Genomic DNA, 17,798 nt, shown 5'->3' on the forward strand with positions numbered 1-17,798 from the left:
GAATTCTCAACCTGGCCCTTTCATCTAAAACCAAGAACAGCTGGCTTCATGAAATTGAAACAGATCTCCAGGAAATCAACATGTCAGAAGACATTGTACAGGACAGATGTAAATTCAGAACCAAAATCGACAATTACCAGTTTAAAGACAAAACCAACACCAGAGCCACTATAACTCTGACAGAAGAACGAAGAAAGCAGCTCAGTGAGAGGATGAGAAGATTTTGGGAGGAAAAGAAGGCCAACACATCAGCTAAGCTGGTTCAATCGAGATCCTAAGTAGGGCATAACGATGTAAAAAAAAAGTTTGATGGCTCATCAATCATCACAGAATTTAAGAAACACAGGCACCGCACGAGTTCCTTAATAGCATAAGAAGTCAATATGGAGTTGTTGCATATACACCCTAAAATACCACCAACCTCAGCCCACAGATACTTGTATATACAAGATGGTCTGAAACAACGTGAACTGGGTATATGAGCATTAGAGGGTTAGTCAAGGTGGTAAATATATTTCAAATGAATAATTAGATAACTCGCACCACTGTCATTTCATCAGCTGCAGAATTTAGTAAATCAGATGGCTTTGCAGGCAAATTAAAATGGGTTTTGGGCGGCAGTGTTGCTAAACCTGCATGTGACTCGAGAACAGCTTGAGAGCCATGCCGAGAGATCAGCATCATATACCAACACATCGTTGGTTTCAGCCAGTGTCACCGTAGTGTACTGGCTTTGATGCAAACCAGTTTGCTAGGAGGTCTGTATTCAATCCCCTCCCCTGGCAACGTTTTATTCTTTGACTGGTGCTCTCGTGTTGGTCTTAAGCCATGTACAGACTTAGCAACACTGCCTCACAAAGCCCATCTAAATTCGCCCGTGAAGTGATCTGAATGGCTATCTTCAGCAGTTGATAAAAATGAGTACGACGAGAGATATTGAATTATTCCTTCCAAATTATTTATCAGCACGATCAACCCTCTAACACTCATATACCTGGTTCATGTTGTTTCTGACCACCCTGTATTGTTCTTTCTGTGTTGCAACACTTCTAAAATGAAGTACTGTATATTAGATACTAAAAACATTTCAGTAAGTAATATTGTATAATATCTTCCTGATAGTTATGTTTATTTTTTATGTTATAGTACAATATAAACTTATGTTAATTTATTTTATCATAAGCCATTGAGTCTCAAATTTACCTTGTCTGGAGAAAAATCAATATTATTCAAAAGCATGAGAAAGAAGTGAAAACCATTAAGATTTCAAAAGTTATAACGGATTCTATTACATTGATTTCTTTTAAAAGTGGCTTCTAAATTTAAAACTCTTCTTAAGATCTTGGAATTAGTGACTTCTGTTTGAACAATATACAGGATGGTCAGAAACAATGTGAATCAGGCACATAAGCATTAGAGCGTTGGTCGATATACCGCGCCGTCATCATTTTATCAGCTGCTGAAGAAGTTAGCCTATCAGATCGTTTCGCGGGCGATTTCAGATGGGCTTTGGGAGGCAGTCTTCATAAATCTGCACTTGGCTTACGACCAGCTAGAGAGTGCCAATAGAAGAAATAAACTTCTCCAGGGGAGGGACTTGAACAAGTACATCCCTGCTGATAGGCTCGGCCCATAGCAAGCACGCTACGGTGTGTTAGTGTCTGATGCTCATTTCTCTGCATGGCTCTCAAGCCTAACGTGCAGCTTTAGCAACATTGCCTCGTAAAGCCCAGTGAATTTGCCCGCAAAGCAATCCGAATGGCTAACTTCGGCAACTGATAAAATGAGAATGGCGCCTAATATCAACGTAATTTTTCAAATTACTTATCAGTATGACCAACCTGTATACTCTACAATGAGCTCCTGAAATACCAAGATTTATTATTTGAAAATCTGTGGCTTGGTTCTAAAAGGGCCAATGTCAAAAAACCTGTTTTTGAGCTATGAGCATTTGAAGTTTTGCTTATAGTTTTCCAATTATTTTTTTCAACAACTAACTTTATACTTTCTTTGTGGAAGTCACCTTATTAAACGCTAATTTTTTTCTATCGTATTCTTTAAAAATTTCCAGGTCTCTAATCTTTATTGGTAATCTAACATTGTTGGCAAGGGCTTATTTAATTAAACGTTAACTGTTCGTTTAGTACTTAACAGAGACATTGGCCCTTTTAACATGTTGCAAGCCAGGATAAAATGCATTTGTATCAGTTAATATCTCAATTTCGATTTTTAAAAAAATGACATTGGCCCTTTTAGAACCAAGCCACAGAAATATATTCGATAGCAACCAACCCTGCTTGAGTATATCTGTCATATTAGGGCAATACCCTAGCTACACATCATGATAACATAATCAGCAAGCAAGGCCCTTCCTTTTGCAACCAAGCTCTTCCTATTAATCTTGACAAGCTCATCTCCTACATCAGACAACAAGCATATCTTACAATTTTTTTTCTGTCAAATGTCTGTTACAGGGAAGGGAAGGGAAGGGAAGGGAAGGGAAGGGAAGGGAAGGGAAGGGAAGGGAAGGGAAGGGAAGGGAAGGGAATTATAAGAGTTGAGTAGGACAAACACATCCTTCATACACTGAATATTCATCTGACTAACCACCTCTTTGCATTACTACCAAGCTAAACACTCTTGTGGCCGATGACCTTCGATGTTAGGCCCCTTAAAACAACAAGCAAGCAAACACTCTTGTTACTTCCCATGATCACTTCTCATTTAAGTCATTTATCAGTAACAGCTTTAATGAAAGAATGATAATAATGTCAGCTGAAGCAGTGGCCAACAGTCATCACTATAACTGAATATGAACTCTTACCTTACTACTAATCAATACTGCACTATGCATGCCAAAAGAATACTCACAATTGCTAAGGAAATATACTTTTCAGTAGGTGATGATGAACAGCATCAAACACATCCCTGAAGACAGTCACCTGAACCACCTATTAAAACTAAACATGTCGGGCATAGATTTAGACTACTACCAATTGGCAAATCTTTAATATTACAAATGCATTCAAACAAAGATCTTTAAAATGTAAATATTTTGTGTATACAATCTTGAATGACATAAAATTTTGAAGAGAAGGTAGGTACTTAACTAGATAATCTACCCCTAATTACACATGAAATTCAAAAGTTGCAAACTTAACAAATGTACTACATTTGGTAAAATTAAAAATAAAGGCATTTTAAGTTTGATATATTTCATTACGACTGTACATGTCTTACACAGGCATTGTTTCTTGGTAGGCTGATGTTATGAAAATAACATTCTTCTTGCTAGCTGAACAATAGCTTACTTTACGAAAGCTGCATACAATCCTTCAGCAGTGCACGTAGTCTTCCTTTCTCTCACTGGTGCAACGTATCTCCGCATGTTTCAAAGGGCAGAGGGATTTCTCTCTCTCTCTCTCTTCCCCCCCTCTCCTCTTTCTCTATAAGACAGTTCAACTGCAAGTTGATTGCAAAAGAGTGATACAGCAGACACTTCCTTTCCTCTTCTGAACTCAAAATGTTAACCTTCCAGGCTAATTATTTATCTAAAGACTAGAGCATTCCACTCACTCACTTGACAGGCAACGCGGGTGAGTGCGGAGACCACTGTCAAACGCACGCCTTCCTGTTTGAGGATGCTGAACAGGGACAGGGATCACTTGTAGGGCAGCTGCAATGGCCATTACTCTCCCCTTGAGTTGTGGTTGGTGTGATGGCCAAAAGATGACCACTCTCCATCTCGCTGACCTCCTGTACACGATTGTTGAAGCTTGCTACACTATTCCGCTGTCGACAAAGGTATGGTGTGTCTCCTGGAGATGGAGTATCACGACCCTGCCAAAAGAAACATCCAAAATTAGTTTTATCGGTACAGGATAAAACCCCTATTAACATAAGTTTTTTTAACAACAGTAGTATAAGCACTACTACTACAAGAACAATAAAATCAAAGAACTCAAATCTAAGTTTTCAGAAGAAATTAGTGCCAAAGATTTAGTCTCACACAGCAGTTCTGTTACTCAAATAGTATTCTCAGGTCTGTTTTAGTCTCAATTCTCATTAAAATGTAATTTTATTACTTAAATTTCAGTTTCACTGTTATTATCCATTTCTTGCTGCACTTAGTAATACTATTCATTGACATTTTGCTGCTATTTGCACTCTTATTTACTTAACACTTGAATACAAGTATTTTGGTTCTCTGAGAAAATTCTACCTTTACAATACTACACTGACTGGCAAAATTAATTGATCACTTGAATTTTCACAGGAAAAAACATGTTAAATTGTGAAATATTATTTCATTATTTACGATGATTATATGCATGAAAAATTTACCTAAGTAATGTTATCCGTCTGTTATTGTTACCCTTAATTACTTAGATAAATTTTTCATTACCACCTGCAGCGAGTAGCGAGCATTTGGGCGGAGGTATGAGGGGGGACAACTTGAATGGCATAAGACAGGTTTCATAGTGACTAATCAATTCTAACCTGCAAATTACAAGTAGTTTGCATGTTTACAGAGTTTTACTGATTTATTTCTCCACACACAGTTTGAACGTTCATTTCAACATTTTTCTTTCTGTTTTTAATTATACCTAACACTAGCTGATGTACTTGTGCTTCGCTACGGGATTCTCAGAAAGACTGTCTTTATGGTTTTCCAAACTGAAGTCAACTTAGGCCATTAAAAAAAGTCAGTAGGAATGTAGCGATTAAAAGCAATGTTATCATGTAAAATACTTGTTCAAATGAAAAACCGCACATCTCACTTTTAACAAACAGTACTACGGTGCCGATCTAACAGTCCAAAGTTCCGGTGCTGGAATGACCAGACCGCAGACAACGGTGAACACTCCTCTGCCATTATTCTGTTAAATATGCACACTGCTCATTCCAATCAATGCCACAGAGTAGGGATTGAATAGCTCGAAAGCTATGATAAAAGTAAACTCGTGTCCTCATACCGAGGTGGTGCAGCTCTTTTTAGGCACACCCTCAATGGAGGTGAGCTGCATGTTCCATTTCAACCACATACCAGCCCTCCTGCCATTCTTAAATTTCTGGTAGTACCGGGAATCGAACTCGGACCCCCGAGGATGGCAGTTAATAGTGCTAACCGTTACACTACGGAGGCGGACAATGTTATGAATAACCAGTATGTTATGTCCCAGTGGTATCAGAAAATTTATGAACCAGAGGAACGGCTTGCTAAAGAAGAAAGTTATCTATTACAACTCCCCAGCTACTTCCCGCCAATATTCAGGCAGGCTCTTATACTCTGTACGACCGGGCGAGTTGGCCGTGTGGTTTAGAGGCGCGCAGCTGTGAGCTTGCAACTGGGAGGTAGTGGGTTTGAACCCCACTGTTGACAGCCCCGAAGGTGGTTTTCCATGGTCTCCCATTTTTACACCAGGCAAATGCTGTACCGTAATTAAGGCCAGGGCTGCTTCCTTCCCACTCCAAGCACTTTCCTATCCCATCGTCACCGTAAGTCATATCTGTGCCGGTGCAACGTAAAGCAAATTTAAAAAAAAATACTCGGTATACAGCAGTAATCCCATCTATCGGAGATCAGTGGCAACAGAGACACAAAGCACATAACAACAAACAATGGTCAACATAATGTTATTATTGATCAATGTTATGAGCTTTCTGTATTGTAGACCTTCACACTTAGTTTTCTTTCGACTCTGTAATATTAGAGCGTCTTACAAAATTAATTATAGCGGAGACTGCAGTTCCTTATTAACTGACTTTTATTAAATTCTGTTAACCCATTTTCTCATGACTCGGCGCTGATATGGACTTAGCAAAAAAAATCCAAGTTCATGAATATCTGTTATCATAGCCGGTACGGTAAAAATGTATAAGACATAAATGATCTGAAATTTAATACTATATAACTTTAGTTATGTAGTATTTGTCGATAGGACCACTATTAACACTAATATTTGAGAATTAAATTTTAGGCCTTCCCCTAAACTTACCATTTCATTCAGAGTGAATAAAATTATTTATTATAATAATTATTTAATAATTTTGTGTGGCTATTTCTAGCCGAGTGCAGCCCTTGTAAGGCAGACCCTCCGATGAGGGTTGGCGGCATCTGCCATATGTAGGTAACTGCACGTTATTGTGGTGGAGGATAGTGTTATTTGTGGTGTGCGAGTTGCAGGGATGTTGGAGACAGCACAAACGCCCAGCCCCCGGGCCATTGGAATTAACTAATTAAGGTTAAAACCCTTGACCCGGCCGGGAATTGAACCTGGGACCCTCTGAACCGAAGGCCTCAACACGGACCATTCAGCCAATGAGTCGGACAGAATAATGCCTAATATAGTAGTACAATAGTACAATAGATTTTGACACTTATGCTGTAACTACTTGACAAAATTTCACATTTCTCTTATATAGGCCTACTGATAATGTATACCAGGATGCAGGTGAAAGTGTGCCAATTATAGGGGTATCACACTTCTCTCCCATGGTCTGAAAATAACAGAATTTTTAAAACTGAAACCAGACTGTGAATAGTGACAAAACCTGTCCTGGAAGAAGAGCATGGATTCAGAGGCAATAGAAGAATAACAGACCTGATGTTCACACTAAGGATGTTAATGGTACAGCACTGGGAGAGAGTGAAAGACCTAACTGTAGTATTCTTGGACCTAGAAAAGGCATACAATAGGGTGCTTAGACCAGCCATATAGAAATGCTTCAGAGAACTGGAGGTGCCTGAATATCTCATAGGCAACATCCAGATGCTGTATTGTAACAACTGTGTGCATGTTGGGAATGGCCATTCAGAATGGTTTGATACCATACAGGGTGTCCAAAAGGGAGCGTACTCTCATCACTGCTATTCATTACCATCATGGACAGATTCTGAAAAGAGAACGAAACAGAGAACTACAGTTAACAGTGATGCTTTCATGGCCCATACTTGTAGATATGATATAAGCTTTTGAGCTTCTGCCATGTCAAGGAAACAAGGTAAAATTCTCTACATTTCGCAGAGAACTTTGCTCCAAGCACACATTGGTATTTGTTGATGATGTAGCCATCTGGGGAGAGACAGAGGTAGAGGTACAAAGTAGGCTGGATGAATGGGTAGTAGCCAAGTTCAAACAGTATCAGATGGAAGTTAGCACAACAAAAACAATTGCTCTGGAAATGAGGAGGAAAGCTTGAAGGTGAAAACATTCAATGTGTACAGGTAATCAAATACCTAGGCAGCATGATTTCCAACAGAGGTAATGCAGAAAAAAGAAACTGCAAACAGACTGGCTAGCAGTTCCAACTTCCACAACCTCGTAAGACATGTACTTTGAGAAAGCAAGGTGCCCATGAGAGCCAAGATGACTCTGTATAAGTCATACTTTGTGCCCATTCTCACATACAGTCGAGAAACATGTACACTGAAAGAGCGAGAAGTTAGTAAACTGCAGGCATGTGACATGAAGTTTCTACGAACTACCCTCCAAAAAAACATGCAAAGATCACATAAGAAACGATGAAATGAGAATGGAATTGGACGTGGACTCTATACAAGAGAAGCTAAGGACTTCCAGAATAACAAGGTATGGACATCTAAAGCGAATGCTTGGCACAAGAATACCAGGTGCATGCCTGGAAAGAACGGTTGAAGGGAGAAGGCCAGTGGAAAGACCTAGGAAAAGATGGCTACACCAAATGAGAGATGATGTGGAGAGAAGAGAAGGGAATTGCGAGTCAGTGGTGAGAGAGAAGACATTTCTGGACACATAATGGCAAAGACTTTTTCAACACTACCTTACCTGGCATGCTGGAGGGGTTCTATGTATGATGATGTATATCTCACAGCCAAGGAAACTGTCTGGAAGAAATTAGTCAGTAATGACAGGGCTGTAATTTACCTGCTTACATTTTGTTTTTGAACGTTATGGAGTAAAAAACTTCTTAGCAAAATATTTCCACACATGTTGTAAGCAGAGCCATATTCAGGCATGGGCCTTATGGGCCCAGCACCAGGGTGAAAAATTTATCGGGCGGCAAAAATGAAAAATTACACAAGTAGTAATTTTTAATACCACCTATTCAATACAATTGTATTGTGATTAGCTATTTTCAATATGGAATAATGACGAGAATAATGGTTTGTAAAAATGAAAAGGTCTAATAGTTCGAAAATGACTTTTTTTTGCTAGTGGCTTTACATTGCACCAACACAGATAGGTCTTATGGCAACGATGGGATAGGAAAGGCCTAGGAGTTGGAAGGAAGCGGCTGTGATCTTAATTGAAGTACAGCCCCAGCATTTGCCTGGTGTCCCAATTCAGGGCTGCCGACGGTGGGATTCGAATCCACTATCTCCCAGATGCAAGCTCACAGCCGCGCGCCTCTAACCTCACGGCCAATTCACCTGGTAAAATGACTTTTTAGAATGCACGCACTTTTATGGTATTCGAAAGCAAAAGCTCCAAACATGAATAACAGCATTTTCCTTCCACTTATAAGAAAGCTGTCTGAAATAATTTTATAAATACCACCACAATGTTGAAACACAGCCTCCTCAGTTCTGTATATGGGTATCGAGATGACTTTGGGTTGCAAATCAGTTAAGCGGGCAGTGAATCAATGCCACCTAGAGATAACCGCGTGGTGTTGAGTGAATTGAGAAGGACGCTAATTTCCCATAATACCAAGAAATTTGTGAAAGTGAAAGCCATTTTTGTTCATTTTGTGGGAGTGTTAATAAGTGTTTTTTTGTGTTGCGTACACGATATGGATGATCAAAAACGATTACGATAAGTGGCGTAAATTATCGCAGATTACCAGAAGAGAAGACCAGCAAAGACTACTATGCTAAAAGTGGAACAAAACAGAATCAGGGCATTTTCCGTAATTCTAGGCGGATGTATCCAGACAATTAGCGATTTCTGACAATATTACTGTGTTAAAGAAAACTTTTAAATGGAGATATTATGAAACGTGAATACCTGGTTTATTCCTGCAGCCACTGATCTGTGTTTTTGCTTCTTGTACACATTTGGAAGGACATCCCAATTTGCAACAACTGGCTTCAATAATTGGAAGGACGGAAATCAGCAGTTAACAGAACATGAGAATTTCCACTCTCAGCGTGATTACATGTTAATGTTTAAAAAGACGGGTTAGCAAATTGTGCAGAGTTGACAGCCATCTGGTCTCTCAGTTGAAATATTATTATTGTTCTTATTATTATTTAATGGTATTATTCTTTGATATCTGATGATGATCGTTGTTTAAAGGGGCCTAACATCGAGGTCATGGGCCCCTAATGGTATAAAATGAAATGACAACAAAAAATTCAAAATCATCCACTGACCAAAAAGAAAAAAAAATTGTCATGAAGAAGGAATGGATGCACACGAACCAAAAAACAAAAGCAACAACAACAAAATGAGCAAACTAAAGAAAGAGTGGATCCAACTCAAAAAAAGATCATCGATAATTTATTACTGACCAAGGGACCACTCATGAAGCACAGTCCTGAATCGAGGATGCTTGATGTCTAAAGGGGTCCAAAATCCAGGTCTAAGGCCCCTCAGAATGGTACATGTCGCGAGTAAAGTAGAACCATGGTATTTGTCATGTTGGGGTACTAATCAAAAGTAGCGAAGACTAACGGTGTTCCACACAAGTTGGTACTACTCACAAGTATTGTACTTCGTATAGGTAAAGCAAACCTATGGTGTTTCTCAGACAATGGCGCCACTCACAGCCAACGCAAACCAATGAGGTTCCTCACATAGTGGGTACTAATCACAGGCAACGCAGACCCACGGTGTCGCTCGTATAGTGGTACAACTCAAAGGCAACGCCCACACCCGCGGTGTTGCTCACATGGGTACGACGCGCGGGTACTAGAAACCCCCAGGCCAAGCTCATGACTGCTACTAATCACAAACCAATTTCGTACCGAATATAGTGGTACAACTCGCAAGTACAGGCAACCCATGGTGTTCCCCGCGTGATGGTACGAATCAAAAGTAGTTTCACTGTTCTAATTCAATCATCCCTTGGTCGCCTCTTTAGTCGCCTCTCACGACAGACAGCCAGGGGATACCGTGGGTGTATTCTACATGTGCGTCCCCCACCCGTAGGGGGTTCTTTGATATTTTACTTTGGAAGTATTCTACTGCATTAATTTATTCATTATATAAGAACAATAGTAACTGCAATTTTGTCCTACTAAGTTTAAGGAAGAGTGGCAACGCAAAATTATTTGGGCCCAAAGGCGTGTAGTAGTTAAATTCGGCCCTGCTTGCAAGTACGAAGAATACAACAGTCCTGCATCCAGTGTCGCATTTCAGCTTATCTTTGCCTCCAAAGTATCCCAAGAGTGTAGCTGTATGAGGCCAGCAATATTTTGTAAATTGTGTATTGTTAAAACAAACAAGAAAATAAATATTCTTGATCTCGAGTTCTTCAGAGACAACTGCTAGTATTATATCCAACAACTGTAATTTTTAATATACTGAATATAAGGAAGCAAGCGTTGTTAATAATAATAATAATAATAATAATAATAATAATAATAATAATAATAATAATAATAATAATAATAATAATAATAATAATAATAATAATAATGGCACAGAGTGAAGGCGGAGAAGGCTAAAAAAAACTGCAAAGACTGTCAAATGTGGTCCATAAATGGCTGGAACAAAAATTAAGAGGAGGAGTTGCACACAATGAGCAGAGACACGCCCAGATATTAAATTCTGCCTTCAATTTCACATAACTTTGTCAGAATTGTAATGTTTTTCTTTTTGCTAGTTGCTTTACGTCACACCAACACAGATAGGTCTTATGGCGATGGTGGGATAGGAAAGGACTAGGAGTGGAAAGGAAGCGGCCTTGGCCTTAATTAAGCTACAGCCCCAGCATTTGCCTGGTGTGAAAATGGGAAACAACGGAAAACCATCTTCAGGATTGTCATATTATGCTTGCATGTCATCACATGATATCTGCTGCATGGTTGTTTGCAGAGTTTGCACACACATAATTTATCAGGCTGCTGGTAGATGTCTTCTGCATATATGATGGTGAAAGCAGTGTCCTGCAAAGCATGTCATGATATGCCTTGGTTCATAATTCACTTTTGTCCATCATTCTCTATTGATCAACACGTTCATAGAGTGAATTTCCTGCCAAACTTCTTCCCTCTTTTTCTTGTAACTCCTGACGTAGGTTCTGGTATATTTCTGATAACTTGGCATGCACAATATATACAGTTGAACCTCCATTAACTGAAATACCATTTAACCGAAATGATCGGGGGAAAAAATTGGTTAAATTACAACAACTAATTAAAGAAACATCATCTGTTACATTATTCTGTATGTAAGTTGTGTTTCAGGCAAATGAAATCCTTTTGTATGAAATAGAAAGCGAGTAAGGAAAGGAAGTCCCAAACAACCGAACCGTGCAACTCAAAAACATTAAAAAAAAAGACAACCTAATCGTCACAAAAGCAGATATAGGGAACACAGCACTTATAATGAAGAAAGACGAGTACATAGAAAGAAGAGAATTCATAAACAACAACGGAACTGAAGAGACACGACCCAACAAATAAATTTCAAAACGAAATAAAACAGGTGATCAAGAAAACATACTTCATTCTCACAAACCAAGAAGAAAGTCTACAATCAAAAATCCCAAACTTCCCACAATAAGAGCTCTCCCCAAAATACACAAAAACTCATGTCACATTAGATCAACAGTAAAATTCAAAGATGCACCAAGTTACAATTTAAGCAAACAACTCATTCACATTCTAAAAGAAAAAAAATCTCACTTAAAGAAGATAAGTTGATTGAAAACAGTGTAGAACTAATCAAAGAACTAAATAAACTTAAAATAATGGAGAGCGTATGAATGATACCCTTTGACATCACCAACATGTACAACAATGTACCAACAGATGAACCCATTAAAATTATAGAAAACCATCCGGAAAAAATTCACTACAAGAAACAAAAGAAATAATTAACCTTCTTAGAACACCATTAATCCAAAATTGCTTTACATTCAATAACACAATCTATTGTCAAAAAGAAGAGTTAGCATTGGGTTCAACATTATCATGTATTATAGCTAACATTTTTCTAAATAACTTTCAAAACATTTTCTTAACTGACCAGCATTCTAAAGGAATCTTACACTGGAGCAGATTTGTAGATGACGTATGATGCATATACGATAATGAAGTCACAAATGCGCAACAATTATTAAACACACTAAATTCTTTACACAAGTCAATCAGGTTCACAAAGAAACCAGACACCAACAAGAACATACACTTTTTAAACATCACAATCAGTAGGAATAATGATAACCTGTCAAAGTATACAGAAAGCCCTCTCAGACATCACACACTATTGACAACATATCGAATCACCCTTACACACAAAGTAGTAACTGCATACAATAATACAAAGAGCTATTTCTATACCAATGAGCACAACGGATATCAAAGGAGAGATACAAATAATTAAACAAATCGCGAAAAACAACCACCCTCTGGGCATGGTAAAGAAATTATTAAATAAACAAAAAAAACCTCCCAAAAAAAATACAGGCAAGGGATGAATCCATTGTTCTCAACTACGTAAACAAGAACACATACAAAATAGCTAACATTTTCAAAAAACAATGTCTAAAAGTAACCTTTAGGATGAACAACACACTACAAAAACACATCAGCAAAATAATGCAACCTGAACGAAAAAGACCTGTTCTCCAAGTCAGGAATCTATGAACTAAAGTGTCAGGAACAGGAACCTAACTGCAATGCCACATATATAGGCCAAACAAGACGCAATTTCTACACAAGGTACAAAAACATTATAAGATACAATTGACATTCAGACTTCGGAGAGCACATTTATGACAATTCACACCATTTCACAGACATCAACACAGATCTAAAACCTTGCACATCGAAAATAATAGTAATCTTTCAATATAGAAGCAGCAATCAAAATTTACTTCACAAAAAAACCCTAAATGAATATACGATTTTTAAAAAACTTCTCCTCTATTATCCTACTTAATTAATATCTGGACAACATTCACACTTTTTACAATAGCACTTAATGAAACCCACAGAAGGTAATCTCTGACTTATGGGTCTGGAATGTAGGTTAAGATATTCGTATCTGTAGTAAGTTCTCTGAATTTATGCACCGCCCTCGCCACTAGAGACGATCTTTAAATAGATCATCATTTATCACTAAAAGTAACATCTTACTACAAGAGACTCTCTAAAGAAAAAGTTTAAAATTTTAAAAAGTTCCACAAAAGCCATTCACATAAACCTTATCAGTCGAGCCTATGTAAGCGGAACGAATGGTCGTGCTGTGTGGAGTGTGCCGGGCGAGCGGAGCAAGAGTGGGGAGCCGATGGGGCGAGTAAAGTGTGACAAGGAAGATGATCAGCGTAAAACAATATAGGGCCGCCATAGGTAGATGGCAGGGAACAATGAAGAAGAATACGACCAGAAACAACGAAGTGAGTGTGGAACTGGGATTGAAGGGTGAGATGTTATTGGCGATAATGGTGGTCTCAGTGCTCTTGGTGATTGGAGGGGTTGAAGTGAATCCAGGCCCTAAGAGCAGTGGTAATATGAATTGGGAGGACACAGAGGTGATAAAGAAAGTGGTAAAGGAGGTAGTTGAGGAACTCTGCCCATTTGAGCAGTTAAAGCAGATGATTCAAGAGCAAGTCAAGGAACACGAGAAGACGAGCCTGTGGATCCAAGAAAACTCGAACAAAGTTAAAGGAAGAGTGGAAAAAAGTGAGAGAGAAATAGTACTGCTAAGGGAGAAAATAAAAAATATGGAAGAGGAAGTAATGTATTTGAAGAAAGAAGTAGCAGCCCTCAATCTAGAACGGAGGAAGAAAACCATATTTATGTACGGTCTACAAGAAGGCAAGAGAGAAGGAAAAGTGGACATTATCTATAAGGTGGTAGATGTCATACAAAAAATAATGAAAATTAACTTTAGTGAGGTAGATATAGACAACATTGAGAGGGTAGGCAAGATGAGGAGGCGCAGACCTATAAAGGTGATGGTGCTATTATCACTAATGGCGGACATAGTAATCAGAAACGCCGGAAACTTGCAGAAGGAAAAAAATATGGATTAGGCCAAAACTTCAGTCTTTGGAACAGTATTTAAAACAGGTTGAAACGAGTGCCAGAGAAGACAGACATTATGAAAAGGCAAGTCCAGGAACGAGTGAGTTGAGCGATATTAATGTGAAATTGAGTCCGGAGGAAAGAAAGAGAAGGCAACAAAGTTTCGACGAGTTTTGGTCTGACAGTGACAAAAGGAAAATGTGGGCCAGAGAATTAGGTAGAGAAATAAGAGGAGAGTCCGGTGGGGAGGGCTGTTTAAGACCAAGTGGGAGTGAATGTATTGTGCAGAGTGAGAAAGTTAATAAGAGTGAGGAAGTCAATAAAAATAAGGTTCTACATAAAGAGAGAAGTAGGAGGTTAAAAGATTTATGGGGGAAGATAGATAAAAGAGAAGAAGGTATAGTAACTAGGAGTCAAAAACTAAGTAAAGCTAGTAAGTAATTTAGGGCTAGTGTTTTGTTTGGATTGCTGTTCTTATTTATTTATTTATTTATTATGGCTTCTTTCATGTGGCGAAGTTAGGGCACCCGGCCCTCTCTTACACTTAACCACAATACAATAAATAATATTAAGGTTGCCTATTACTAATTACACTACTTATACTATTTCCTAAATTAAGCTTAAGTTACACATCCACACAATATGCAGCTTATTAGCTCGTTACTTCAGTCTTTTCTATCTCACACAGACACTTGCACATACACTTACAATGTACACACTTATCAACTACCCTTACGTTTATATTATATAAAACTAACAGAAACAACTTTTAATTTTACAATTACCAATCACACGCACACAATACACACCAATACACACTTCAATCGGTATCTCTCAACAGGAAGTCTCGGCAAGATATTTTAAATTTGAGGAAGGAGTCAATGCCCCTGACACTTACTGGCAGGGAATTCCAAAGCCTGGATCCGGTTACAATGAAAGATTTATTATACACAGAAGAGTGGTGAAGAGGAATAGCTAAAGTGGAGCCCGAGCGAGTGTTACGATTATGGAAGGAAGAGAGGAAGTGAAGTTTAGATGAAATATACCGGGGGGAGTTACTATGCAGGAGTTTGTGTATTAAGACAAGTATATGATATTCACGTCTCTTATCAGGTTTTAACCAGTGCAGTGCTTGATAATAAGGAGTAATATGCGCATCATATCTTAGGTTAAAAATGAATCTAAGGCAACAATTCATAATACGCTGCAGTTTCCTAGTTTGTTCTTTAGTAGCGTCTACCAAGATAACATCACAGTAGTCAAGGATAGGAAGAATTAGGGTCTGTGTTAATCTTTGCCGCATGTTTAGTGGTATAATATCTTTGTTTAATTTCAGTGGGTGTAGAGTAGCAAACACCTTATGACTTATGTTTTTGATATGTTCTGTCCAATTTAGAGTTTCAGTCATAGTCACCCCAAGATTTCTCACTGTTTTACTATACGGAATTGTGCTATTATTTATTTGTAAAGGAGGAATGATCGAATCATTGATCTTGTGTAGGAGCTTCTGGGAACCGACAATGATAGCTTGCGATTTTGATGGATTTATGAGAAGTCTGTTTGCGAGAGCATATTCACTGAGTCTTTTCATGTCATCATTTATGCATTTTACTGCGTTTGGTAATTCGCTTAAGCTGCAATGGTAGTAAATTTGGAGATCATCAGCATATAGGTGATAATTACACGTTTTTAGAGAAGATGAAATGTCATTGATATACAATGTAAAAAGCAACGGTCCTAAAATACTACCTTGTGGCGTGCCAACTTTCCTTGTACGCCATTCTGAATTTCTTTCGCGAGTTATCACCCGCTGCCTCCGATCTTTCAAATATGACGTAAAAAACTTCAGTACTAAAGGGTCAAACAAGTAATATTCCATTTTCTTAATTAGTAGCTGTAAGTCTATTGTATCAAAAGCACCACTGAAATCCAGTAGCGTTAGTACTGTAAGTTGTCGTTGTTCCATAGCTAGTCTGATGTCTTCTGTCACTTTAAGGAGAGCCGTGGCAGTGCTGTACCCTTTCTTAAAGCCCGATTGTAATGGGTCAAGGAGAGAATAGTTATTTAAATATTTCAATACTTGCTCGTACACCAGTCTTTCCAAAGCCTTAGAAAGAGCTGGAAGAATAGAAACTGGGCGATAGTCAGAGGTCAGTTTAGGATCGTTTATCTTGGGCACTGGGATGACATTAGCTTGTTTCCAGAGTGCAGGGAAAGTTCCATTTCTGAGACAGTAATTGAATATATGTGTGATAATCGGGAGGATAGCGCCTATTATATTATGTATGAAATGTATCGGGATGTCATCTACTCCTACTGCTTTAGATTTAATAGAGTACAGTACTTTTTTAATTTGGTTGCTAGTGACCTCTTGGAATGAAAATTGAGGACGGTTAAGTGGAGTGATGTATATAGAATGGTAAGACGGTTTTTGATGGTTTGTTATGATGGGTGATAGGATGAGTGTGATGGTGGTACGTGTTGGTATAGAAAGTATAGTGAATTAATGGAATAAGTTGTAATTGGTATGTAGTAATGTAATTTGGAATTGATCTGGAGTATTAAGTCTAAATGAAAGATTGTGAAGTTGAGTGTTGGTATAATAGGTATAGTCAATTAATGGAGTAAGTTGTAATTGGTATGTAGTAAGGTAATTTGGAATATATTTGGAGTGTGAAGTGTGAAGTGGTGGTATGATTTGGCAAGTTGATGTATTCGTGTCTGTATAGTGAATCTGGAGTGTAAATGAATACTTTTGGACTTGGACAGAGTTTTTGGTAGGTAATGAAGTATGTGTTTGTATAGGGAAGTTAAATGTAAAATGTGTTTGGAGTATGTGGAGTTGGAGGCAGGTGTCTGTATAGTGAATTTGATGGTGATGGTGGTAGGTATTGGTATAATAGGTATAGTGAAATAATGGAGTAAGTTGTAAGTGGTATATAGTAAGATAATTTAGAGCTGATTGGGAATGTTAAGTGTAAGTGAATGATTGCAGAGTTGGATGGAGTTTTTGGTAGGTAATGAAGTGTGTTTATTTATTGCTGAAATGTGGAGATGGAGAATTGGTGGTATATGTAATGGCAGAATTCAAGTGTTGAGAGGGATGAGAATTGAGAAGTGGTGTTGGTTTGTTAATTTTGGTTTGGTGGACGTGATGGCAAATTTCATGTGGAGTATGGCTTGGTATTTAAATTGATTAAGCATGGTTGAATATGATGAGCAGGAACAGATAAGTAGTACAAGGATAAAGTTGCAACGTGAGCAGAATACGTAATGGCAGAATGTAAGTAGAGCGAAGACATTATGATGAGGTATTCATACCCAGCTGGTGATGTAACGTAAGTCTGGACTCAGCAACCCAGAGTGGGTCAACAAAAAAAGGTAAGAGGAATGGAATGTTCAAGGGTTTGCGTGTCTAGTCAAGAGGGGCATGAAGGTCTTTGACATTCTTAATACTTATTTTATTTCAACTTTATTATGTCTTTTAATTATATTTTATTTAAACTGCATATTCTGAAAAGACAATATAAATATTCAGGGGAGATGTTGGACGTGGCATGAAAGGACCGAGGATGACTGCCGTGGTGACCCTCACTTTGGGGGTTACGTTTCCGGT

General features: G+C 38.3%; 1 protein-coding gene across 5 annotated transcripts in view; it reads right to left on the reverse strand.

The window, feature by feature from the left end:
- Positions 1-2,990: 2,990 nt before the first annotated feature.
- Positions 2,991-17,798, reverse strand: part of ZnT63C (zinc transporter 63C) — a 482,994-nt gene continuing 468,186 nt past the window's right edge. For 4 of the 5 annotated variants that reach the window (XM_068226668.1, XM_067144352.2, XM_067144351.2 and 1 more), the window contains one exon: positions 2,991-3,840. In XM_068226668.1, coding sequence (XP_068082769.1) covers positions 3,616-3,840 — 225 coding nt within the window. In that variant the 3' untranslated portion in view covers positions 2,991-3,615. The remainder of the gene's footprint in view (positions 3,841-17,798) is intronic. The other variant, XM_067144354.2, reaches the window with a different exon arrangement.

This window comes from Anabrus simplex, chromosome 3 (assembly GCF_040414725.1).
Source record: "Anabrus simplex isolate iqAnaSimp1 chromosome 3, ASM4041472v1, whole genome shotgun sequence".
Classification (NCBI taxonomy): Eukaryota; Metazoa; Arthropoda; class Insecta; order Orthoptera; family Tettigoniidae; genus Anabrus; species Anabrus simplex.